The 26774-nt window shown below is 41.2% G+C and overlaps 1 protein-coding gene across 1 annotated transcript in view; it reads right to left on the bottom strand.

The window, feature by feature from the left end:
* Positions 1–12655: 12655 nt before the first annotated feature.
* Positions 12656–26774, bottom strand: part of ppm1aa (protein phosphatase, Mg2+/Mn2+ dependent, 1Aa) — a 100021-nt gene continuing 85902 nt past the window's right edge. Inside the window, exon 6 of the mRNA XM_061968854.2 lies at positions 12656–14529. Coding sequence (XP_061824838.1) covers positions 14395–14529 — 135 coding nt within the window. The 3' untranslated portion in view covers positions 12656–14394. The remainder of the gene's footprint in view (positions 14530–26774) is intronic.

Here is a 26774-nt window from a genome sequence, read left to right on the forward strand (position 1 = left end):
AGATCATCGTTAACTTCAGGAAGCACCAGTCCAGCCACGCTCCACTCTACATCAACGACACAGCGGTGGAGATAGTAAGCAGCACCAAGTTCCTGGGGGTGCAGATAACTGACAATATAACCTGGTCCCTACACACCGGTGCTCTTATAAAAAGAGCTCAGCAGCGCATGCACTTTTTGCGTCGGATGAAAAGAGCACAGCTGCCTCCCCCCATTCTCAGCACATTCTACAGCGGCACAATAGAGAGCCTGCTGACCAACAGCATCTCTGTCTGGACTGGAGCCTGCAATGCCTCAGACTGGATGTCTCTCCAGAGAGTGGTGAGGACGGCGGAAAAGATCATCAGGACTCCTCTTCCTCCTATCCAGGAAATCGCAAAAAGCCGCTGCCTGACCAGGGCTCAGAAAATCTGCAAAGACTCCTCCCACCCCCACCAAGGACTGTTTTCACTGCTGGACTCAAAAAAGAGCACTTGGTAGTCCACTACTTCTTCCCGGAGGCTATCCAGGTCCAATCGCAGCTGCGGCTTGGAACTTACAAGCGTATTTATTCATCTTACTCGTCGTCTGCGTCGCCACGGCTGTATCTTCCTCGTTCTTCTGCTTCGTCTTCTTGTTGTGTGCGCAGTTGTGCACTGCACTCTCTAAAAGCCGTAGATGTTATTGTCACATATGCATGTACAGTAGATGGCAGTATTGTCCCGTTTAAGAGTGTCACAACATTGCTGTTTACGGCAGACAAACTGCTTTACGTAGACGAAAACGTGACTGCTGTTGTTGTGTGTTGTTACCGCGCTGGGAGGACTTTAATGAAACTGCCTAACAATAAACCCACATAAGAAACCAAGAACTCGCCCTCGATCATTCTACAGTTATAACGTGATTGGGCAGGCACGCTGTTTATATTGTGGGAAAGCGGACGTGAATACAAGCTGTCCTCACTCAGGTCCGCATGGAGCTGGAGGGGGCGTGGCCTTCAGCTCCGCCGGAATTTCGGGAGATTTTCGGGAGAAAATTTGTCCCGGGAGGTTTTCGGGAGAGGCGCTGAATTTCGGGAGTCTCCCGGAAAATCCGGGAGGGTTGGCAAGTATGGAACTTCAACAACAGATTGCATATAATCTGTAAACAAAATTACATTTTCAAAATAAGCATTTATATACAGTCTAGACTATGTCCAGGTCGGGCTCAGCAACACACACCTTCATTTATGTACATTCAAAATTAGGGAACACAACAACAGATTGCATATAATCTATAAACAAAATTATATTTTCAAAATAAGAATTTATGCACAGTTCAGATTATGTCCAGGTCGGACTCAGCAACGCACACCTTCATTTATGTACACTCAAATTAGGAAACACAACAACAGATTGCATATAATCTGTAAACACAATTACATTTTAAAAATAAGCATTTGAGGACTTCCCATCTTTTTTTATGTTTTTTGGCATCATTATCGGTTTCAACCATACAACTTTCGGTACCGGTTTCAAAAAGTAAAATGAATGACTTTTTAAAACGCCGCTGTACGGAGCGGTACATATCCGGTAAAACACAGTAAACATAGGGAGAAGTACAGAGCAGTTGCGTCTCCCAGTCAGTAGCCCCTCCCCTCTCCCCTCTCCCCTCTCCCCACTCCTCTCTCCCCTCTCCCACACACAACACAGGAGTTGACGACTGCAGCATGAGAGGTTTACTGGCGACGCTTGATGACCTCATCAAACCGCCGCGAGCGGAGCATAACAACGACAAGAGTGTGTTGTTGCCGGTGCTGTAGCCGTGGCTAACAAGCGAGCTCGCTCGGTCACTGACTAATGACACCATGTCTTTGTTTTGGGATTATTTTAAAGTGTGTCTGACAGATAAAAACTGGCAATTTGCAATGACTGCAAAAAGTTGGTTATGCGAGGAGGAACCAAGACGTCTTCCTTTAATACGAGCAATTTGATCTCCCACCTCTTCAACAATCATAAGAAGATACACGATGAATACAAGCGGAAGATGGATGAAAAGCAAACACCGAAAAAAAGTAGTACCACACAGTTGTCGCTTAAAGACTCGCTGAGAAAAAACAAAAATACAACAAAAACCACTCCAAGGCGAAAGCCCACGCGATTTGGCAAAAGCAACGGTGGAGTTTGGTGTGGATAGTCTGCCCTGCATGGCGCACACTTTGCAGCTTGCAGTGAACGGAGATGCCCTGTCTCAACGCAGCATTTCAGAATCTCTGGCTGACTGGTAGGCCACTTCAAGCACTCACCACTAGCTTGCAGCACATTTGTGTTACTCATACAAATACGTTAGAGCAGGGCAGTTTGAGCCCAGTTTATAATTTCCTGTTATACAATATGCCAGGCAGTCTTGCACTAAATGAGGACTATGTTATTGTTTACTTTATGACTCTAGTATACTCTGGACTGAAGCTGTGTGCCTTCATTGTTTTTGTAGCTGTTGTTTTGAGGCATGTTTAAAAATTTTTTTTAAATAATGCTCTTTGTGAAAGGCATCACGGTGGAAGAGGGGTTAGTGCGTCTGCCTCACAATACGAAGGTCCTGAGTAGTCGTGAGTTCAATCCCGGCCTCGGGATCTTTCTGTGTGGAGTTTGCATGTTCTCCCCGTGACTGCGTGGGTTCCCTCCGGGTACTCCGGCTTCCTCCCACCTCCAAAGACATGCACCTGGAGATAGGTTGATTGGCAACACTAAATTGGCCCTGGTGTGTGAATGTGAGTGTGAATGTTGTCTGTCTATCTGTGTTGGCCCTGCGATGAGGTGGCGACTTGTCCAGGGTGTACCCCGCCTTCCGCCCGATTGTAGCTGAGATAGGCTCCAGCGCCCCCCGCGACCCCGAAGGGAATAAGCGGTAGAAAATGGATGGATGGATGGGCTCTTTGTGAAAGTCAAAGTATAGTATTTCCCATAGTTGTAGTGGGTATCAGGATTATCTCAGGGAGAGCATGTACCAAATTCCAAGCTGCTGTTTTGAGGCATGTTAGAAATAATGCACTTTGTGACTTCAATAATAAATATGGCAGTGCCATGTTGGCATTTTTTCCATAACTGGAGTTGAAGTTGTTCTCTTATTTTGGTAAACCTTGTTACAATGTTTAATGCATCCAGCATCACAACAAAATTAGGCATAATAATGTGTTATTCCATGACTGTATATATCGGTATCGGTTGATATCGGTATCGGTAATTAAGAGTTGTACAATATCGGAATATCGGATATTGGCAAAAAAGCCATTATCGGACATCCCTAGCAAAAACCTTATTTAAACAGGGCGGTCTGTATCACTTTTGCTCTTGTTATCAATTATACATACAGTCTTAATAGATGACCCATAACATGGCCAATAATAGTACATGGCATTTTATAGTTTGAACACACTATTTAGCACTAGTATTTTGGGATTTTTGTACATTATTGTAAAAAAAAATGTGTTCTAAAATTGAAAGTTAGATTTGATGTTTGTTGGTGTGGAGAACATGAGTTAGCTTTCTGTGACAAATTAACACAATGAAAAGTCGCTACAAATACCAGCCATTATTTTCTATCTTATCGTGTTCAGGGTCCCAGCACGCTAAAGTTTATCCCAGTTGACTTTGGGCGAAACAGAGACTTCACCCTGGACTGGTCACAGGTCAGAAAAATAACCATATTCAGTTGACCGATGTCTGCAACTGAAATCAGGAAAGTCAATTTATAAAGCGTCAGTGACCTAAGTCACATCTACAGATACAATATTACTTTGTTTTTTATACGCCCCACTGTTCATCTGATTCAGTTTTCAACAGAAATTTCTGCAAAAAGTTTGCCCGGTTCTCATATAACATCTCAGTTATCGTACAGCCAAACATTGTGCCAGTTAGGGCTGCATGCAGCTATCGAGTATTTTAGTAATCAAGTATTTGATCAATTAGCTAGTTTGATTAACTGAGTAGTTGGATACAACACATTTTTAGCCTCAATGCATATTTTAGGGAAAATTGTCACGGCCCGGGCGCACGTCAGTGCGCGTTCATCTGTGTGCTGCGCTGAGCGCAGCTCCAAGAGAGCGTGTGCCAGACCAGCTGCAATCCATCGCCGGCAATCTGCACACCCGGAGCTGATGATCAGATCCCCCTTGATAAGCCTGCTCAACCTGCTATCCCGGGCCAGAACGTAAACATCTGTTGGAGTATCGTAAGCGATTATCGTGCTTTATGCAATCTTGCTCTCTCTTTTCTTCCCCGTCATTTTGATTGTCTCGTGTCCTCCTTGTCGATCCTAAATCAGACCTCCGTTCCCACGTTGACGTTGCTGTGTGTCTCGTCATTCCTTGTCCCCCCCTGCTTCCCGGACTGCCTCTTGGATCTCGACCTCCCCCTTGGACACAGACCTCTGACGCCTCGCTATTCACCCTGACTATCTGCCTGCTCATGGACATACGAGCCTGCCCAGCCTCTTTTGGACTTGCCTCTCGCTCATCACTCTGGTAACACTCAGCAATTACTTCCTAAACATCCTACATCATACACACTTTTGGATTTTGTCACACTCCATTCCCTTGTTGATTAATATTGTTATTGTTTGATTATTATGTATATAGTGTATATATATATATATATATATATATATATATATATATATATATATATATATATATATATATATATATAATAAAGACCTAGAGCTATACTGCCCCCTTGTGGTCTGTGCCGTCTATACTCCCCCCGGTAAACATAACAGTACTTCTAGCCATATTATGAGGGACCAGACGGCACAGTGACTCTAGCCCCGCCCCCAGTGAATCTAGCTCCAACCCCAGTGATTCTCAGCCCCGTTTCCAGTGACTCTAGCCCCGCTCCAAGTGATTTGTATTTTTTATTTTTTTTCACTATGTCTTTTACTTTCCCCTCCGCCTTGTAAATTTTTCTAGCCCTCCACAACATTCTTTTAAAGGACTGTTTAAATTCGAGACAGGGTTAGAGGAATTTACCCGCCGCCTGGACGCCCTCCTACCACCCTCAGTGACTGTTCCTCAGTCGACAGGAAGCATCTGACATCCGCTTTCGGAGTGGGGTGTTATGGTTACAGAGGGGAGATGACGGCAAAGACACCAGGGGGTTGTATGCTCAAAGATTATTTATTATATACATAGTTAATATATATATATATATATATATATATATATATATATATATATATATATATATATATATATATATATACTGTATATATATATATATATATATATATATATATATATATATATATATATATATATATACGAAACAATACTAACTAAACTAAGGAAATGGAGTGTGTGACAATATCCAAGAGTGAGTGGTGTTAGACCATGTGTGTAGTTAGCTGTTGCGTATTAGCGTGATGTTGGATGAGGAAGCAGACAAATCCAAAGGGGGCAAGGCAAAAGGGGTCCGTGATCCGCGTGAGGTCCGTGGGGCAGAGAGAGGCGTCAGAGTCCGTGTCCAGAGCGAGGGTCGAGGATCGAGGAAGGCAAAACACGGAAGATCTCCAAGAGGTAAGACTCGGGAAGGAACTGAGGGGGGAACAAACAAGGACGTCAGCCACGGAGGGAAAACGCAGAGAAAGACAGAGAGCATAAAGCGAGAGTAAGCTTATGGTCCAACATTGAGAACTAAGTTCCCGCAAGGATCCGTGGGTCCACAGGTCCTTTATTCAGCTCCGTCTCATCAGGTCCAGGTGCGCTGATTGCTGATCGCCCACAGTCTTGCCGGCATGTGGGCATGACACGGCAAGCAGGATGATAGTACTGTGGCTGTGCTGGTGTGGTAGCAGAGCTGCGCCCAGCCAGGCTACCCCCCGCTAGACCTCCACCACCTGTTCTCCGGCAGGCTAAACAGCAGCCACCAGCAAGCCCACTACCACCAGTCTTTCAGTTTGCCTGGCGTCATCCACCAACCAGACTATCTGCACCCGCTCCGTAGCTGGCCCCTGAGCCAGCACCCACCTCAAGGCTGGTTCCCACACCATCCCCCGCTCCAAGGCTGGTTTCCACACCAGCACCCGCTCCAAGGCTGGTTCCCACACCAGCACCCGCTGCAAGGCTGGTTCCCACACCAGTACCCGCTCCTAGACTGGTTACCATACCAGTACCCGCTCCTAGACTGGTTGGTTACCATACTAGTGCCCGCTCCTAGACTGGTTCCCATACCAGTGCCCGCTCCTAGACTGGTTCCCATACCAGTACCAGCACCCAGACTGGTGCCCATACCAGTACCAGCACCCAGACTGGTCCTCGAACCAGTACCAGCTCCAAGACTTCCCCCGTACCAGCACCTACACCCGACTGGTTCCTGTGTCAGCAGCGCTGGCTTCAGCACCATGGCCAGCTCCTCAGCCTGCTGCCTCGTCTCTGGCTCCGACGACATCGTCCTCCACGTCTCTGGCTTCGACGACATCATCCTCCTCGTCTCTGGCGGACCTCTCCACGGCGCCGCCATCCTCATCGTCTCCCCCGCGACCTACCGGCTGGCCGGCCGCACATGCGGCCATCAGACACCCGCCCGCGGAGCCCTCTGTAAAACTCAGCAATTAATTCTTACACTTAGTCTTACACCATACACACTCTTGGATTTTGTCACACTCCATTCCCTTGTTAATTAATATTATTATTGTTTGATTATTACATATATAGTGTATATATATATAATAAATACCTAGCACTATACTGCCCCCTTGTGGTCTGTGCTGTCTATACTTCTCCGGTAAACATAACAAAAATAGCTGAAAATAACCTTTTAAAATGTGTTCACCGTCAGGAGTTTTAAAAAGCATTATTTACAATTGAAACATAGAGTCTGGTGGAGGTTTCGGAGTGCTTATATCATTATTTTTAATAAAATGTGTTTTGTGGAATATTTTGTTTTGAACGGATTATTTAATTTAGATCATTTTCTATGAGAAAAATTGCTTTGGTGTTCGTACGATTCAGTCTAGTGGTGTCATGCAGTAAAACAGTCCCTTTTAAAGTCCAAGACCAGAAGCTAGACAAGTGACTCAAGATGATTAGCTATCTGCCGCCATCTGAGGCAGAAAGACAGTCAAGGCAAATAGAATAAATAAAGATGGCAGGAAAGTTGAACTCTTGAAAAAGTCCATAGAATCATTGACATTTTACTGTTTTAGGTCGTCACGGTAATGCAGGACAAAGATAAATCCTGTTTCAAAATGCGATGCTGTCACATTTTTCAGGGGTCGTTTGGCAACCATATTGTTCACACGGTGGAGCCTACGGAAAACAGCGTCCCTCAAGTTTCAGCAGATAATTGAACGTCACATGCTCACGCTGCGTTACATTTCCCTTGGAAATTGAGCTGGGAATGACATCACAGCCCAGCCACAGCATTTCAGTTACAGAGTCAGTACCCACATCCACAATGCTACAACTTCTGGACAAATACGCGGCCCTCCTGCAACCTTCAAACACAATAGATGAAGAGGAAACACAAAGATGCCAATAGGCCCTTTTTCACCAAAAGTTTAAAGGTTCTTGTAGATGTGTGTGGTTTGTGTTTCCACCGCATTTCTTAGTTCATACAAATCAGGCTGATGACATATAGAGGAAAGTTTGGCATATTTCTACACTGATACCGTGTCAATAAACAGACACTATTAGGTCATATTTATTTTCTTTTACTATAGTGTAAGTAAAAGAAATATAAAGCAATAATAAACAAAACCATACGATTTAAAAACAAAATGTACTGGATTTTACATAAAAATTCAGCTAGGCTGTTTTGTCCTCAGTGTCCAACGGTCAGAAAGTCAACCCCTCAGCAAACGATGATTTCATGAGGGTCAGGCAAATCCTTATTGTCCTTTTCAGCTGTAAATACCAATATATAAATAATAAATGTCAGTGTTTATATCACGCTGACAACAGGAACACATCAGACTTAGCGTTAACTCATTAGTATTAGTATTTGGTTCACTCGGGTTGAAGCAAATAACTACACAAATGGAGTGTCACTGACTACTTTGACAGCAATATTCCTTTGTTAATACGTTTATAAGAGTCTGTCCACTTCTCGTAACCTTGCGTATTGAAATGTAGTTGTGAAAAATAATAAACAGCTTTAAAAAAGCATATCAATTTAAAGACTACAGCTGAGTAAAAACACTGCAAGATAGTTTGACTGATCAGCGTTCGTCAGCACACATATGTCCCACAAAAATTCCTGCAAGTCGAAAGTTCCTTTTATTCTTCTTTTGCGCCGTTGTCAAGTATTTCGTAATAGAAATACACAAGAAATAACAAACCAATAGCTTGACGAAGTGGGCACGCGATTGCAAAGAAGCATAAACCAAGTTTAAGAATGCTTTGTCCTTTCATTTCAGAATCTACAAATGTTTCCAATAACAAGAGAAAAAATTGCTAGATTTGTTGATGGTTGCTAGAGGATTCTGAATAGTTGCTAAATAATAGCCATAAAGTTGGCAACAATAGTCTTACCTATTTCCGAAAATTGGGCAGTGGCTGGTCCACTCCCCCGCAGGCCTCCTCCTCGCTCCTTCTGCGTGCTTTCACGGTAATTGGCAGCAGTTGAACCGTGAGCCGTAAATCAAGAAGTGCGGAGTGTATTAAGGAGTGGGACCACCCAAGAAAAGTACTTTGTCCTCACTTTGGTCACAGACAATGAGAGCATCCTCGAGTGTGTCAGGCTGTGGAAGCCATGAATGAACATTGACAAGAGCATCGCTGCTACATCTCGTGCAGGCCAAGACTTTGCAGAGGAAATTCTGGACTGTGACAATAAACAGCAACGTCTTACTTTGTTTTGTTCAATGAAAGGCTGACATCTCTTGGAAAACATTTGCACACACTGATTGATTTTTTTTCATGGAGCACACTTTTTTAAGCGCTTCACAAAATAGGCGGTAGGCGGAACCATTATTTCTCGATTGTACCGATACCAAGAAAAGTATCGATACTATCGTTAGGAAATATATATTTTTTAGCTCTCTTTATTAATAGAAATATATTTTTGTTGTTCATGTTGTTGCATTGAGGATTCTGACTCTACAGTTTTGACCAAAAAACTGTCATTTCCTGACTACTGATTGTGATCACAGCTACAAGACAGATTGCTAACATATTCGACTTCAACTCTGCCCAACGGGAGGCACAGATTCGCTAAAATAAGCGACCCGAAAGTGCCGAAAAGCCGGGGGCTAACTAGCTGAATGCTAGCTCAAAGCCGTTGCCTTGCAACCCAAAGCTAAACAACAAAACCGAAGGAGTTGGACATATTTTAAACACTTCTGACCACACAAGTGCTCTACAAGTAAGGCTGACACAGCTCTGGCCGGTCGGTGCAAGATACATGAAAGAGAAAAAAACAAAAAAAAAACACCATAGAGCCGCCGCTTGCCCCAGAAGCTAACAACACCAACGACCTCACTTCGCTGCCAAGCAAACATGAGCACGACAAGAGGCCGTCAACGGGGCAATACAGCGTTACTAGAGGTGGAACTGGATTTTAAAGAGTTAGTAGGAACTCTACAAAACAATATAAATGTCGACACTCCAGGAACAGATTATCAACGGTGTACAAAAAGATGTTGAAGATCTCCAACAACAGATTATCAAAGACAGGAGAGAATATCATGATGATATGATGGAATTTAGAAAGTTCAGAGAAGGAATTAAGATTTTCTGTGAAGACAACAAAGCATTAAACGGGAGGTGGAGAAGCTGAAAGAGGAGAATGCAACATTGCGCCAACAGTCGACTGACAAGCAGCAAGACAACAGCCATTGGGACAACAGCAATGTTGTGGAGAACATTGAAATGGAGATAGCAGCATTGCGCCAACAGTAGCATGCCATGCAACAAGATAACACTGATTTGAATAACTTAAGGGAGGAGATGGCTGCATTGAGACAACAGCTCAATGCCAGACAACAACAAGATATCACTAACCTGGGGAATATCAGTGTTTTGGAAGACATCAGAGAGGAAGTGGATCAGTTTACACGACAGAATGACATCATCATTGCGCAGGGCTATGCATCAATCCTCCATCCTATGCAAGAGCAGTTGACAACAGAGGAGAACCAGCTGACATGGACGCTGCTTCAACAGAGCAACAAGTGGTCAACTTTCTGCAATCAAAGGGAATTTATGTTGATATTAACACCATTGATGTGTGCATTTCACTGAATAGAAGAGGCAACACCACCACACCAGCCACCATCGTTAAGCTTGCCAACAGGAAATCCAAAATGGCATGGCTGACACAGGAAAAAAGCTGAAGGGTACAAATGGGTACATTAACGAGCACCTCACTAAACACAACGCTGAAATCGCCAAGAAAGCTCGCGACTTGAGGAAATGCGGGAAAATTCAGGGAGCTCGGAGCACCAAATGCAAAGTCTACATAAAGCTGAATGGAAGTCCACAAGCAAGAGTCCTAGTTGTCAAAGACATCAAGGATCTGGACGAATATCAGAACTCCCAGCAACCACAACAACAACAACAATGATAATAGAGTCTGATGGAAAACAAACATCGACATTCAACTACAAAATTACAACACTCTAAGGGATTACCGAACAAGAAGATCTTTACCCAGGTGCACATTCATCTACACTTACCGACATTCATATAGCACCACAAATGATCGGTGAACAGGAATGTATGGAACTGAAAACCTTCAGCAGCATGGATCACAATAGTCCGTAATTAGATAAGATTAGATCCAGATACAAATGTTTTGTTTCACACCAGGAATAATTGATTTTATCATACAGACGAACAATATAACTGAAACATTAAAGGCCTACTGAAACCCACTACTACCGACCACGCAGTCTGATAGTTTATATATCAATGATGAAATCTTAACATTGCAACACATGCCAATACGGCCGGGTTAACTTATAAAGTGCAATTTAAAATTTCCCGGGAAACTTACGGTTGAAAACGTCTATGTATGATGATGTATGCACGTGACGTCAATAGTTGAATCAGACATTTTGGAATAGGTCGGTCGCCACCTTAAATCGTCTTTTCTCATCGCTAAATTCCACAGTATTCTGGACATCTGTGTTGGTGAATCTTTTGCAATTTGTTTAATGAACAATGGAGACTGCAAAGAAGAAAGCTGTAGGTGCAATCGGTGTATTAGCGTCTGGCTACAGCAACACGACCAGGAGGACTTTGACTTGGATAGCAGCTATAGCAGCTTGGATAGCTATCCGACGCTAGCCGCCGACCGCATCGATGATCGGGTGAAGTCCTTCGCCGCTCCGTCGATCGCTGGAACGCAGGTGAGCACGGGTGTTGATGAGCAGATGAGAGCTGGCGTAGGTGGAGAGCTAATGTTTTTAGCATAGCTCTATCGAGGTCCCGTAGCTAAGTTAGCTTCAATGGCGTCGTTAGCAACAGCATTGCTAGGCTTCGTCAGGCGGTACAGCATTAACCGTGTGGTTACAGGTCCAGAGTTTGGTAGTATTGTTGATATTATGTCTATCCTTCCAGTCAAGGGCTTATTTCTTTTGTTTCTATATGCAGTTAAGCACGATGCTATCACGTTAGCTCCGTAGCTAAAGTGCTTCGCCGATGTATTGTCGTGGAGATAAAAGTCACTGTGAATGTCCATTTTGCGTTCTCGACTCTCATTTTCAAGAGGATATAGTATCCGAGGTGGTTTAAAATACAAATCCGTGATCCACAATAGAAAAAGGAGAGAGTGTGGAATCCAATGAGCCCTTGTACCTAAGTTACGGTCAGAGCGAAAAAAGATACGTCCTGCACTGCACTCTAGTCCTTCACTCTCACGTTTTTCATCCACGAATCTTTCATCCTCGCTCAAATTAATGGGGTAATCGTCACTTTCTCGGTCGCTGCTGGTGTAAACAATGGGAAAATGTGAGGAGACTTTCAACTTGTGACGTCACGCTACTTCCGGTACAGGCAAGGCTTTTTTTTATCAGCGACCAAATGTTGCGAACTTTATCGTCGTTGTTCTATACTAAATCCTTTCAGCAAAAATATGGCAATATCACGAAATGATCAAGTATGACACATAGAATGGATCTGCTATCCCCGTTTGAATAAAAAAATATCATTTCAGTAGGCCTTTAAATTGACAACAAACTGTTGATTATTCAATTAAACAGCAGAAGTTTGTATGCAAACTACAACAACAATTTTTTGGAACAATTCAACGAACCCCTAAAAGTTATCGCTATCCCAGAAACATGGATGGATGCTAAAAAAGAAATTAATTTTGATCTGGAAGGATATGAACTAATTATATCAACATAACCAACAAGAACGGAGGGGGAGTAGCTGTGTACGTGATGAAGAACTTAAACGACAAAGTGGTAAAAAGTATGTCATTAGCTATTGATAAGATCTTAAAATGTATAACTATTGAAATATGTCATGAAAAAAGCAAAAACGTACTGATCAGTTGATATTATAGATCACCTAAGTCAAACATTGATACGTTTGAGAACTGGATTAAGGCAATTTTTACTGAAATCAGTCAAAAAGTAACCTTCTATGTGAAGACTTCAACATTGACCTCTTGAAACCTAACAAACCTAACAAACAAAAATCCATAGATGACTTTATTGACACTATGTACTGCCTGAGTTTATATCCTAAAATCACAAGGCCAAGCAGAATCTCAGGACACAGCGCCACACTTACTGAGAATATTTTTACTAATGATTTTGATAATAATCCCACAAGTGGCCTGCTAATATCCGACATCAGTGATCATCTACCAGTTTTCATAATCTATGACGGAAACTACAAGAAGAGGAACATTGATGACAAAAAGACATTTCGAAGAATATGCACAGAACAAAGTATGACAGCTTTCAAAAATTATCTGAGAAATCAAAGTTAGACAAACTTTAATGAAATTGTTCCATTGTTGGGACAATGTATACAGTGAAAATTATGTAGATGATGCATATGGTATTTTTGTAATACCCTCAAGGTGCTTTATGACAAACACAGTCCATTGAAACAACTTAGTAAGAAGCAAAAAAAAACAATCAACAAGAAGAATGCTTGCAACAAGAAGAATATATTATTTATACATAGAAAGGTATGTAATCAGAGGGTTGGTCTTGAACTGGTTTAGAAACTACTTAACCAACAGGAAACAATACGTGAAGATAGGCAAACACACGTCTACAGAGCTGAAAATATTTTGTGGCGTACCTCAGGGATCAAAACCAGGACCAAAATTGTTCAATCTCTATACAAACAACATTTGTAAAGTTGCAAAGGACTTAAAGTTAGTAATACTTACAGATGATACAACTGTATTTTGTTCAGTAGAAAACACACAAAATGTAATACAAATAATAACAGAAGAAATGAACAAATTAGAAAGATGGTTTGACAAAAACAGGTTATCCTTGAATCTCAGTAAAAGTAAAATAATGTTATTTGGTAACAGTAGAAGGGAATGTCAAACACGATTACAAATAGACAAAGTAGAAATTAAAAGGGTACCGTAAAAGAAAACACATTTTTGGGCGTAATAATAGATGATAAAATGAACTGAACAACAAAACTTTGTTTTCAGCACAAACCCGTTCAAGATTAGACAAACAAACAGTGTACAGGGTTACAGAACAGGAATGCTGATGGGTCACCACAAGACGCCCTGTAAAAGATGGGGAAATGTTTACGCTGGGGGAGGATGAGTAAAAAAATACATTCTCGACTGGGCGACTAAGGGCGCCCAGTCTGGAGTGGGAAAATAAACTCCATAGCAAAGCACATATAGTTTTTACAACATACAACTCAAGACTTGCAACAGAGGGGAGGAAGTGGGGGCTACGTTAGCAGGCTGTAGCTCTTCAGGCGCTGCCCAACCGTCCATCACCGCTAAGGGACTGGCGTCAAGGGCGTTGGATGGGGGTTGGGGTATGTGTGTGTGGCGTATATTTTTTATGGATGCATGTGTGTGTGTAAGCCTGCCGCGTGTCTCTGTTCCACGGCCTTGGTGTTCTTGTCAGTCAGTCCAAGTCAACAACAACAGCAACAACAGGTGTGTGTCCATGAGAGACAAGAAGGGAATTTGTCGTGTCTTCACCGCACTGTCCTTCGGGAGAGTCGCGAAGCCATGGAAACAATCCATCAATGTTTTGTATGCGAGTGAAAATAAAATGTGCTTTTCACTCTAAATTGTCTATGACTGGTCCTCTAATTCATACTGCAGGGCAGACAGTCCGATGTTATCCACATCACAAAGTGTCCACAGTTCTGCCCGCATCCTCCAATCATTTGTGGCAGCATTGGGGTACTCTGAAGACAGCCAGCAACTTCAAATTTGTCGACAAAGCAGAGCAACGCTTGCTCCAACCAGCAGATGTCCTGTTGTCATAATTCTCAATAGGTGGATATCTTCACGTCCTCAACTGAAAGGGTCGCCAGGCACGCGGCACTTCTTCTTCTCCCAAGAGTCCGTTGTGTGTCCAGCAACAACCGCTCGGTCACGACAGCAAGTTCCCCCAAACCCAAGATCTTGTCAATTTTGTTGAGATTTGGAGAGCAGTGCAAAAAGAGGCAACAAGAAAGTTAAGACAAGACAACGAAGCAAGCAGGAGAGATAAGGGAGAGGAAAGGGGAGCGTCCGCTCTCGATGAGTGCCAGTGAGAAAGAAAAAATATAGTAGCAAGAAAAATGTCAATAATGAATAAAGCAAAACATGTTCTGCACCAATAATCACTTTATGTTATCTACTGCTAACTAGTGTTACCATATCTGAATTATTGTGCAGAAATATGGGGAAACAACTACAAATGTTACTAACGGTGTCACAAAAAAGATCAATTAGAATAACACATAATGTTGGCTATAGAGAACATACCAACACTTTATTTATTGAATCAAAAATATTGAAATTCAACAACTTGGTGCATTTGCAAACAGCTAAAATGATGTACAAAGCAAACTATAACCTGCTACCCAAGAATGTACAACAATTCTTCTCAACAAAAGAGGAGAAATACAACCTTTGAGAAAAATCTAATTCAAAACGTTTGTATGCACTTAAAACCTTTAGCATATCTGTGTATGGAATTAAATTATGGAATGGATTAGACTTAGAGACTAGACTTAGACTTCCTTTTTATTGTCATTCAAATTTGAACTTTCCAGCACAGACAAGAACGAAATTTCATTACATAAGCTCATGGTAGTGCAGGATAAAAAAGCAATACGGTGCATATATAAATAAATAAATATATATAAATAATATATAAATGTATACATAAAATAAATAAATATATATAAATAAATAAATAGATTACTGTACAGATAAATATATTGCACTTTTTCACATGCGTCCACGTTTATGGATGTATGTTATATTGTCTTTTTTATTCCAGCGAGTTAATCCATTTTGGGGGGAGTTGAGGGGATAATTTTATTATGATGCGTTCAAGAGTCTTACGGCCTGAGGGAAGAAGCTGTTACTGTTACTGTTATTAACCAAAGAAATCAAACAAAGCACCAAAATGATTCCGTTTAAGAGACTGTTCAAACCACAAGTACACAGAACAATAATTATGATGAACATCTTGAACCTTTTTTTTTTTTTTTTTTAAGATAATGATTATTTATGTATTTAATATTTTATTGCTTACTATGGTATATTAATTATTTATTAATTATTTATTTATTCACTGTTCTGTTACAAACAGACAACAAGGAAATGGAATACATTTGCTATGACATGAAAAGGGGTAGGATTAAATAAGCTCTGCTTCTTCCTACTCCTTTTCGGACATGCTGTAATGAAACAACTGGAAATATGTGATGCATTACATTGTATCGCATGCATGGTCGAAATAAACTGAAACTGAACTGAACTGAACTGAATTGTTTACACAAAAATGTTTGTGTTATGTTATTTCTAAACAATTGTATGTAATAAACGGGAATACATTTGCTGGCATGGTTATGGTATTAGTCCAGTGGTTCTCAAACTTTTTTCACTAAGTACCACCTCAGACAAAAGGAGCCTGCGTACCACTAGTGGTACATGCAACGCAGTTTGAGAATCACTGTATTAGTATATTTGGAACATGTATACAGTTCCAATATGGCACATCACATTTTTCCAGTTTCTCATTACAACATGTTTGAAAATGAGGTAGGAAGAAGCAGAGCTTATTTAATTCGACCCATTTTCCTTTTCATAGCAATTGCCAACCCATTTGTTTCTTAATTTCCTGTACTCAATCTGTAACACAAACAGGTGGATAAATGAGGTAATCAATTAATACATAAGGGTCTCATGAATATATAGTTGAGTAAGTTATGATTCACATAAACAAGACTCACAATTTTTTTTATAAGGTTCAAGATAACGTTACAATATATTGATGTTGTTACATTGTCTTGCATTGCTTTCATTTGATTGTAATCATGATCAATAAATTAAAGGCAAAAATCGCAAATCTTAAAATTTTCCTGAAAAAAAACTCACGTAAAATCTATTGATACTAGTATGGGTATCAGCAATACCAGCCAACATTTGTAGTATCGCACGTCCTAGTCCAAACTGCGGTCCAAGCACCATTTCCATTAAGCAGTTAGATTTTTTTTGTTTGTTTTAAAATTACATTTAACAAAAGAACTAAAAAAAATAAAAAAATAAAAATGTCTACAAATAATGCTAATAGATAAATGTTCTGTTATCTATATAGCAGGCTGTTGTTTCAGAATGTGAATAATAATATACTGTATATTTCATGACATCAGAAAGATATACACTGTACACATTTAGCAGGATTTCACATAATTTAACAGTATTATTTCACAATAAAATACTGTAATCAAAATGTACAACAAATTACTGTAAAAATGACAAAACCCCTATTTTTCCACAGCATTTAACTTATTATATCACTGTTAATGTTGCTGTGAAAGTAACACTATTATTAGCCATTCATTCACTGGGAATTTGAAATGAAATGTTTTACATTGTACTGTATATATCAGAGGCAGCACGGTGGAACAGGGATTAGTGTGTGTGCCTCACAATAAGAAGGTTCTGGGTTTGATCCCCGGGCTCGGGGTCTTTCTGTATGGAGTTTGCATGTTCTTCCCATGACTGCGTGGGCTCCCTCCGGGTACTGCGGCTTCCTACCGCCTCAAAAGACATGCACCTGGGGATAGGTTGATTGGCAACACTAAATTGACCCGAGTGTGTGAATGTGAGTGTGAATGTCTGTCTATCTGTGTTGGCCCTGTGATGAGGCGGCGACTTGTCCAGGGTGTACCCGTTCAAATGCAGCTGGGATAGGCTCCAGCCACCGCCGCGACCCTAAGAGGGACAAGCGGTAGAAAATATATGGATGGATGAATGTATATATCAGATGCCCGAATCTCCGTTAGGACATCTCTGTGTGGGGTTTGCATGTTCTCCCTGTGCATGCAGGGGTTTTCTCCAGGTACTCCGGCTGCTTCCCACATTCCCAAAATATGCATGTAAGGTGAATTAAAGACTCTAAATTGTCAATAGGTATAAATGTGAGTGTGAATAGTTGTTTGCTTATATGTGCTCTGTGATTGGCTGGCGACCAGTATAGGGTGTATCCCCATCTCTTGCCTGAAGTCAGCTGGGATAGGCTCCAGCTTACCCACAACCCTAATGAGGATAAGTGGTATAGAAAATGCATGATGTATATATCATAATATCAGAAGGATATACTGTTTTTGCTAAATGAAAAATATTGAAATTCCTAGATTTTTCATAGCAGCTTCCACCCAAATGTTTGTCCTAACAGTGAACATATTTGAGTTGAGTCAACTAAAAAGCTTTAGAAAAGCAGGCTGAATTCCATATCCTACATTTAATAGATTACAGCACTAAATGGGAATTCCTCAGCAAGTATAAAAAAATGTTTGCATACTAGAACGTCTGTGGGACTGTCATCTTAATGAAAGCTCACAAAGCGGGGCCACTGGCTACTAAAATACCAAGGTTAATCTTGATTAAGTACCTTCCCGAGCCATAAAAAGCATATTTAACATAAAACAGCCTTCAAAAAGGAGTCAGGCTTGATGCTGAAATGTAATATATAAAATATTGCTCTGGATGGCCAAGTATCCCAACGCTTAAAGAGATTAAAGAAGAAAAACATTAGAAATAAACATGCCACTTAAAAGGCTTCATCCGACTTCCTGTTACCCTTCTGCCCAATTTAATATTCATCTCTGCAAAGCAACTTTCCTCAATATATATTTAAGAGGGCAGGTGAGTGCTTTAGCAGAGCATATAATAATGTATTTGCAGCCGTCATTCCAGCATCACATTAACACGGCTTCACTATCATTTATTTAAAACTTCTCTGTAAACTTTTAACTTGTATGAAGCATGAAGTTCACATATGGAAAACTCAAGCCATGTAAAGTATTAATTAAAGTCCATTCAAAGTAGATCTAATATGCAAAACCAACCTTTTTTTTTTTTTACCTTTTAGTACCTTTTTTTGTCTATTTTGGATCTGCGCAAGTCCCAAAAATGAGAAATCAAAACATAGAGGGATGGCAGAGATATTTATAAAGCAATCTTGCCTTCTTTTATTTATTTATACATTACACTAAGTTTTTACATCTGTGTTTGTAAATACATTTTAATATCTGTATTTATTTCTAATGTGTAAATGTTTTTACTATATTTTATATTTATAACTAAGCAATTTTTCTGTCTGTTAGTTTTACCCTTGTATTGATTATATATTCATTAATTTTATTATATAATTGTTTTTATCTTGTATTTTCTATTTATTATAGTCATTACGATCCACTTTTTCTGTTATTTTTTTACAATTGTATTATGTATTCATTCATTTTAATATATGTATGTTTTCCGTTTTTATTTTATATTTATTATTTTTATCACTGTACAATGTTTCTGTTAATTTATTTACTCTTTTTGTTTTTTGCGTATTGGTTCATTTTGGTATTTGCATTTTTTTCCCCGTTTTTTATTTTATATTTATATTTATCATTAAACAATGTTAAATGTTACTCTTGTATGATATATTTATTGTAATCTCAAAACCAGGACCAAAATTGTTCAATCTCTATACAAACAACATTTGTAAAGTTGCAAAGGACTTAAAGTTAGTATTATTTACAGATGATACAACTGTGTTTTGTTCAGGAGAAAACACACAAAATGTAATACAAATAATAACATAAGAAATGAACAAATTAGAAAGATGGTTTGACAAAAACAGGTTATCCTTGAATCTCAGTAAAAGTAAAATAATGTTATTTGGTAACAGTAGAAGGAGTAGATATTGAAAGCGTAAAAGAAAACACATTTTGGGTGTAATAATAGATGATAAAATGAACTGGAAACCTCATGTAAAAAATATACAACATAAAGTAGCAAAAAACATGTCAATAATGAATAAAGTAAAACATGTTCTGAACCAAAAATCACTTCATATTCTCCGCTGCTCGCTAGTGTTACCATATTTGAGTTATTGTGTAAAAATATGGGGAAACAACTACAAAAGTGCGCTTCATTCACTAACGATGTTACAAAAAAGATCAATTAGACATAATGTTGGATATAGAGAACATACAAACACTTTATTTATTTAATCAAAAATATTGAAATTCTATATATACATATATATATATATATATATTCATTTTATTATATATATATATATATATATATATATATATATATATATATATATATATATATATATAAATATATATATATATATATATATATATAAAATAAATACTTGAATTTCAGTGTTCATTTATTTACACATATACACACACATAACACTCATCTACTCATTGTTGAGTTAAGGGTTGCATTGTCCATCCTTGTTCTATTCTCTGTCACTATTTTTCTAACCATGCTGAACACCCTCTCTGATGATGCATTGCTGTGTGGCACGAACAAAAGTGCTTTCATCAAATGCACTAGATGGCAGTATTGTCCTGTTTAAGAGTGTCACAACATTGCTGTTTACGGCAGACGAACTGCTTTACGGTATACAAAAAACGTGACTGCTGTTGTTGTGTGTTGTTGCCGCGCTGGGAGGACGTTAATGAAACTGCCTAACAATAAACCCACATAAGAAACCAAGAACTCGCCCTCCATCATTCTACAGTTATAACGTGATTGGGCAGGTATGCTGTTTATATTGTGGGTTAACGTACTCAGGTCCTCATGGACCTGAGTCCGCCTGAATTTCGGGAGATTTTCGGGAGAAAATTTGTCCCGGGAGGTTTTCGGGAGAGGCGCTGAATTTCGGGAGTCTCCCGGAAAATCCGGGAGGGTTGGCAAGTATGCTATAACCTGCTACCCAAGAATGTACAACAATTTTTCTCAACAAAAGAGGAGAAATATAACCTTTGAGAAAAATCTAATTTAAAACTTTTGTATGCTAGCACAACACTTAAAACCTCTAGCATATCCGTATATGGAATTAAATGATGGAATGGATTAACCAAAGAAATCAAACAGAGCACCAATATGATTCAGTTTAAGAGACTGTTAAAACGACAAGTGTTCACAAAGTACACAGAACAATAATTATGATGAACATCTTTAACCTTTTTTATTTTTTTAGATAATTATTAATTATGTATTTAATATTTGTTTACTTACTATGGTATATTGATTATTTATTATTTATTTATTCACTGTTCTGTTACAGAGAACAAGGAAATGGGATACATTTGCTATGATATGAAAAGGGGTGGGATTAAATAAGATCGGCTTCTTCCTACTCCTTTTCGGACGTGCTGTAATGAAACTGTCACGACTTGATCTTGGGAGTTTGCTTTTCCGGGATGCAACGGAAAGTTGGCACGGGCGAGACGGGAATGAAGGTACATTTTTTTATTGAAACACTAGAACAACAAAAAAGGATCAAACCAAAGCGGGCACAGTGGCGGAGAACAAACTATGAAAAACAAAAAGACTATAAACATGGAACCAAAACTTACTTTGACAAGGGACATGAAGCAGGATCTTAGAGGAATGGACAGAGCATAAATGTGGTGTGAGGTCGTCAGGCCGAACAACAGAAAATGAATGAACTTAAATACTATGGACATGATTAGTGAAAGCAGGTGCGTGACTCAAAACGTGAAACAGGTGCGTGACGTGACAGGTGAAAACTAATGGTTGCTATGGTGACCAGACAAGGGAGTGAAAAGACAGAAACTAAACAAAACATGACTTAAAACAAAACATGATAATACAGACATGACAGAGCCCCTCCCTTAAGGACAGATACCAGATGTCCAAGAAAAAAAAACTTAACAAAAGTCATGGGAGGGCGGGAGGGGGACATGGCGGTGGGTCGCCAGACCACGTGTCCCCGTATCCACCGGGGCAGAGTTAGGTGGCGGCGGCGAGCGGAACGCCGCTGCAGCAGGCGAGGCGGGCGCCCAGGGAATGGCCACATTCGTGGCCGACTGGGTGGTGGGCGCACTTGGCGTGGCGGGCGACCAGGTAGCGGCCACATCCGTGGCCGACGAGGAGGCAGGCGCGTCGACAACTTGGCAGGCGTGGCAGCTCGGCGTGGCAAGTCAGGCGGCGAAGCTCGGTGTGGCGCGTCCGGTGGCGAAGCTCGGCGTGGGTCTTGGTCTTGGTCTAGGCGTGGGTCTTGGTCTTGGTCTAGGCCTTGGCATAGCGGGTCTTGGTCTCGGCATGGCGGGTCTTGGTCTTGGCATGGCGGGTCTTGGTCTTGGCATGGCGGGTCTTGGTCTTGGCATGACGGGTCTTGGTCTTGGTCTTGGCATGGCGGGTCTTGGTCTTGGTCTTGGCATGACGGGTCTTGGTCTTGGTCTTGGCATGGCGGGTCTTGGCATGGCGGGTCTTGGCATGGCGGGTCTAGGTCTTGGTCTTGGCATGGCGGGTCTTGGTCTTGGCATGGCGGGTCTTGGTCTTGGTGTGGGTCTTGGTCTTGGTGTGGGTCTTGGCATGGTGGGTCTTGGCATGGCGGGTCTTGGCATGGCGGGTCTTGGTCTTGGCATGGCGGGTCTTGGTCTTGGTCTTGGCATGGCGGATCTTGGTCTTGGTCTTGGCATGGTGGGTCTTGGCGTCGTTGAGCTGCGACTGGCGGCACTTGGCGTCGTTGAGCTGCGACTGGCGGCACTTGGCGTCGTTGAGCTGCGACTGGCGGCACTTGGCGTCGTTGAGCTGCGACTGGCGGCACTTGGCGTCGTGGAGCTGGTACCGGAGCTTGGCGTGGTGGGTCTTGGTCTTGGTCTTGGCGTGGAGGGTCTTGGTCTTGGACTTGGCGTGGAGGGTCTTGGTCTTGGACTTGGCGTGGAGGGTCTTGGTCTTGGCTTGGCAGTGCTTGGTCTTGGCTTGGCAGTGCTTGGCGGCGTGGAGCTGGTACCGGAGCTTGGCATGATGCGGCTAGGCGTGGTGCGGGTACTGGAGTCTGCCGTGGAACTTGGCGTTGTGGAGCTGGTGCTAGCCTTGGTGCGGCAACAGGTGCAGCGACAGGTGCTAGCCGCGGTGCTAGCCTTGGAGCTGCGACTGGTGCTAGCCGTGGAGCTAGCCTTGGAGCAGGTGGAGGTGGCCTAGCTGGGGGTTGCGGCTTGGCAGGTCGGAAGACTGGTGAGGGCGGTCGTGCTGGAGGCTGTGGCTTGACAGGTCGGAAGACTGGTGAGGGCGGTCGTGCTGGAGGCTGTGGCTTGACGGGTCGGTAGACTGGTGAGAGCGGTCGTGCTGGAGGCTGTGGCTTGACAGGTCGGTAGACTGGTGGTGGCGGCCGTGAGGGAGGCTGTGGCTTGACATGGTGATGCAGACCCACCCCACCTACACAGCTCCCGACCCCAGCCCCCCCCCTCAAGGGGCGGATACCAGACGCGCTCCCTGCGGTCTGGAACTCTATGTAGGGGTGGGCGGGGGAGGGCAGAAATTTCCCCTTTATTTTGGCCACAATATTTTTCTTTATCCCCCACCTGGGGTTGTGTGGGCGGAAAAAAAGAAAAAAATTGTGACGGGGGCGGGACTTGAGTCTTGGGGGGCGGGGCATGAGTCTTGGGGGGCGGGGCATGAAATTGGGATGGCTGTGACTGACTAGACCTGATTTCTAAAAACATGTTTTGATAATGTTTTATCAAAGACATGGCATTAGAGTTTTTAGCTGGAGGCGGGTGATTTAAAGAAAAGGTATTGAAAAAAAAATCCTGGGCTGTGATGTCATCCTGTGGAAGCCGGGCTGGCTGCTGCTGGCTTCCGCCCGGAGGGGGAGGGGCTTGTGGGAGTGGCGTGTCCTGCCGGCTCGCGGAAGTCTTTCCCCGTCCTTGGCGACGTTTCCGGGACGGGAGCGACGCGCCGATCGGCACCAGCTTGCCTCCATTCCCCCACATCATCCCCCTGCGCTCCCTGGGGGAATAGCGAAGCGTCTCGGCTTCCATGGTGCGCAGGACCTCCCACGTTCCTTCGTCCAATCTATCCAACTCGGCCAACTTAGGTGCGGAAAAGCGGGTCTGCTGACGACCTACTGTCACGACTTGATCTTGGGAGTTTGCTTTTCCGGGATGCAACGGAAAGTTGGCACGGGCGAGACGGGAATGAAGGTACATTTTTTTATTGAAACACTAGAACTACAAAAAAGGATCAAACCAAAGCGCGCACAGTGGCGGAGAACAAACTATAAAAAACAAAAAGACTATAAACATGGAACCAAAACTTACTTTGACAAGGGACATGAAGCAGGATCTTAGAGGAATGGACAGAGCATAAATGTGGTGTGAGGTCGTCAGGCCGAACAACAGAAAATGAATGAACTTAAATACTATGGACATGATTAGTGAAAGCATGCAGGTGCGTGACTCAAAACGTGAAACAGGTGCGTGACGTGACAGGTGAAAACTAATGGTTGCTATGGTGACCAGACAAGGGAGTGAAAAGACAGAAACTAAACAAAACATGACTTAAAACAAAACATGATAATACAGACATGACAGAAACAACTGGAAATATGTGATGCATTACATTGTATCGTATGCATGTTCGACATAAACTGAAATTGAACTGAAAGTTTCTGATCTGATATTTAAGTACTTTTGTTTTACTCATGCATTTTTTGTATTAATTTATTTTAAACTGTGCATTTATATAGTTTTAAAATAATAATTTTAATTTAATATGTTTATGACTATAATATTTCTGTAAATGTTCACCTTTTTATTTATTCATATATGTATTTTTTTAATTTATGGAATACATGACACTTGTATTATTCTTGTTTTCTCTATTAGAAAATGTCAAACCCCAAAAGTGAACAAATGTTCAGAAATTGCTAAGACGTGTGAAAGGAGTTGGATGAAATAAATTCTGCTTCTTCCTCCTCTTTTTTGAACATGTTTTAAACATGTGGTGTTCTTTAAAGTCACTTTTGTTAGGCATGTCTTAAAACATATAAACGCTTTGTGTTTCTGTCTAACATAAAAAGTCAAAAAGAGCTAATACAATTGTTGGTGTTATGTATAAAAGGTAAAGACAGACATGAATTAGGCTTCTCCTGTGCAGCTGTGTGAAGACTTCCCTCTCCTCTGTCCTGAGTGAGGAAGTCCTCCTGTCGGCTGAATGCCTTCTTGCAAACCACTTTTTGTTCTCACACATTCAGCCAGCCCCTCTCTCCTAACTTCACATCCTTCTGCTGGGAAGCAACATGTTTCCTCTCCACCTGTTGATGAATTCTGTGTGTGTTTGTGTGGACATGACACACGTCTTTGTGCAAACACTACTGTCCTCACATGGCGGCTCGTCAATGGACATGATAAATCATGAAAAAAAGGGTAGAAAAAGAAGCCAAGGGATAGTAGTCTTGGCTGCACAAACAGAAAACCGTTGTTGCTTTGGGGAAGGGAAGTGCTATATATCTTACATAGATGTTTTATTATACTTATGATTGCTGCTTCTAGTGGCCAGAAGGCCTTCCTGTTCTTAGTAGGCTGCAAGCTGAATGCTGATTAACTGTACCCCTTGTTTTTAGAAAACTACTTTTCTTTTTTTTTTTTTTTTTTAGTTCAGGCCTTTTAGCTGTTTCACCTCAGGTCAAATAGCATGTATGAATCATTAAGCTGAGGATAAGAAATAGTAAATTGTAATTGTTGTAACTTGTTTTGACTAGGCACCACAACTTACATAAATTAAAAAGTCATAAAAAAAAAAAAAAAAGAAGCTTTTTCTCTCTGGCACTCATCGAGGGCGGACGGTCCCCTTTCCTCTCCCTTATCTCTCCTGCTTGCTTCTTTGTCTTGTCTTGTCTTAACTTTCTTGTTGCCTCTTTTTGCACATGCTCTCCAAATCTAAACATTGGAACTATTTAACTGGCCTCAATGAAATTGACAAGATCTTGGGTTTGCCCCACTCCTTCCCCTCTGTTGCTAGTCTCGAGCTGTGCGTTGTAATATGTATATGTGCTTTGCTATGGAGGTTTTTTCCCACTCCAGTCTGGGCCCTTTTAGGAGCTCTGTCTAGATTGTATTTTTTTACTCATCCTTCCCCAGCTTTGACCTTTTTCCCATCTTGTACACTGTTTGTTTGTCTAATCTTGAACGGGTTTGTGCTGAAAACAAAGTTTTGTTGTACTTGTGCAATGACAATAAAGACCTACCTACCTACCTATAACAATACACATCAGCAGACTAATTAGGAGCCTTTGTTTGCTTACTTACTACTAAAAAACAAGTTGTCTTGTGTCTAATGTTAACAATTTTATTTAAGGACAAAATTGTTCTTCGATTGCAATAAGAAACTTTTTGTTTAATGTACCGTAAGATATTTTGTTAAATTACAGCCAATAATTCAAATTTTTGTGGTCCCCTTTGTTTAGAAAATTATCGAAATACATTTTGGTATTGGGACAACCCCACATCATACTCACCAGAAATGATCGTTATTTATTGAACAATTCCATCCTCTTTTCCAGATAGCTAATATTAGCTATTGATTATTGGTTGAACACTTTTGCTCTAATCAACCAATGAGAGGACTGAAACTTACTGAAGTTGTTGTTCGCCTGCTTGGTGTATCTAAAATGTTTGGCCAATAATGCAATTTTTTTGTGGTCCCCTTTATATAGAAAAGTATCAAAATACATTTTGGTATCGGGACAACCCTACATCATACTCACCAGAAATGCTCGTTATTTATTGAACAATTCCATCCTCTTTTCCAGATCGCTACTATTGGCTATTTAATATTGGTTGAACACTTTTGCTCTAATCAACCAATGAGAGGACTGAAAAATGCTGAGGTTATTGTCCGCCAGCTTGGTGAATCTAAAATCTAATTAGTTAAAGAAACAGCTCTATTGCTAAAATGGTTAATGTCAGTCGTTCTTAACCTTTTTTGACCTTGGGGTCCAAATTTTTCACAACAGACGGGTCCACACAATTATTTACACTAAATAAGTAATCTTACTCTTGATTTTAATCGTATTCAATAATGGTAAACCTCCTGGTTAAGAAAACACTGGTTTAAGTGACATCGGGCCAGCACCTCTAATTCTGAAGGCCCTGGGCAGATTACATTGACAGGGCAATACATAGAAGCTGAAATCTGATTGGACCAAGACATTTAACATCCACACACTTGCAACAGTGCAGCAAAAAGACAAATGATAAAAGATGAACTGTTGGGAATAAATAAAATAAATACCATTTTCTGAAATAAATACTAGAATTTAAGATGTCAATATAGATTGGTGCTTTTGATCGTGTTTACGTCAGAAGGGACTGCCCAC

Source organism: Nerophis lumbriciformis, linkage group LG08 (genome assembly GCF_033978685.3).
Source record: "Nerophis lumbriciformis linkage group LG08, RoL_Nlum_v2.1, whole genome shotgun sequence".
Classification (NCBI taxonomy): Eukaryota; Metazoa; Chordata; class Actinopteri; order Syngnathiformes; family Syngnathidae; genus Nerophis; species Nerophis lumbriciformis.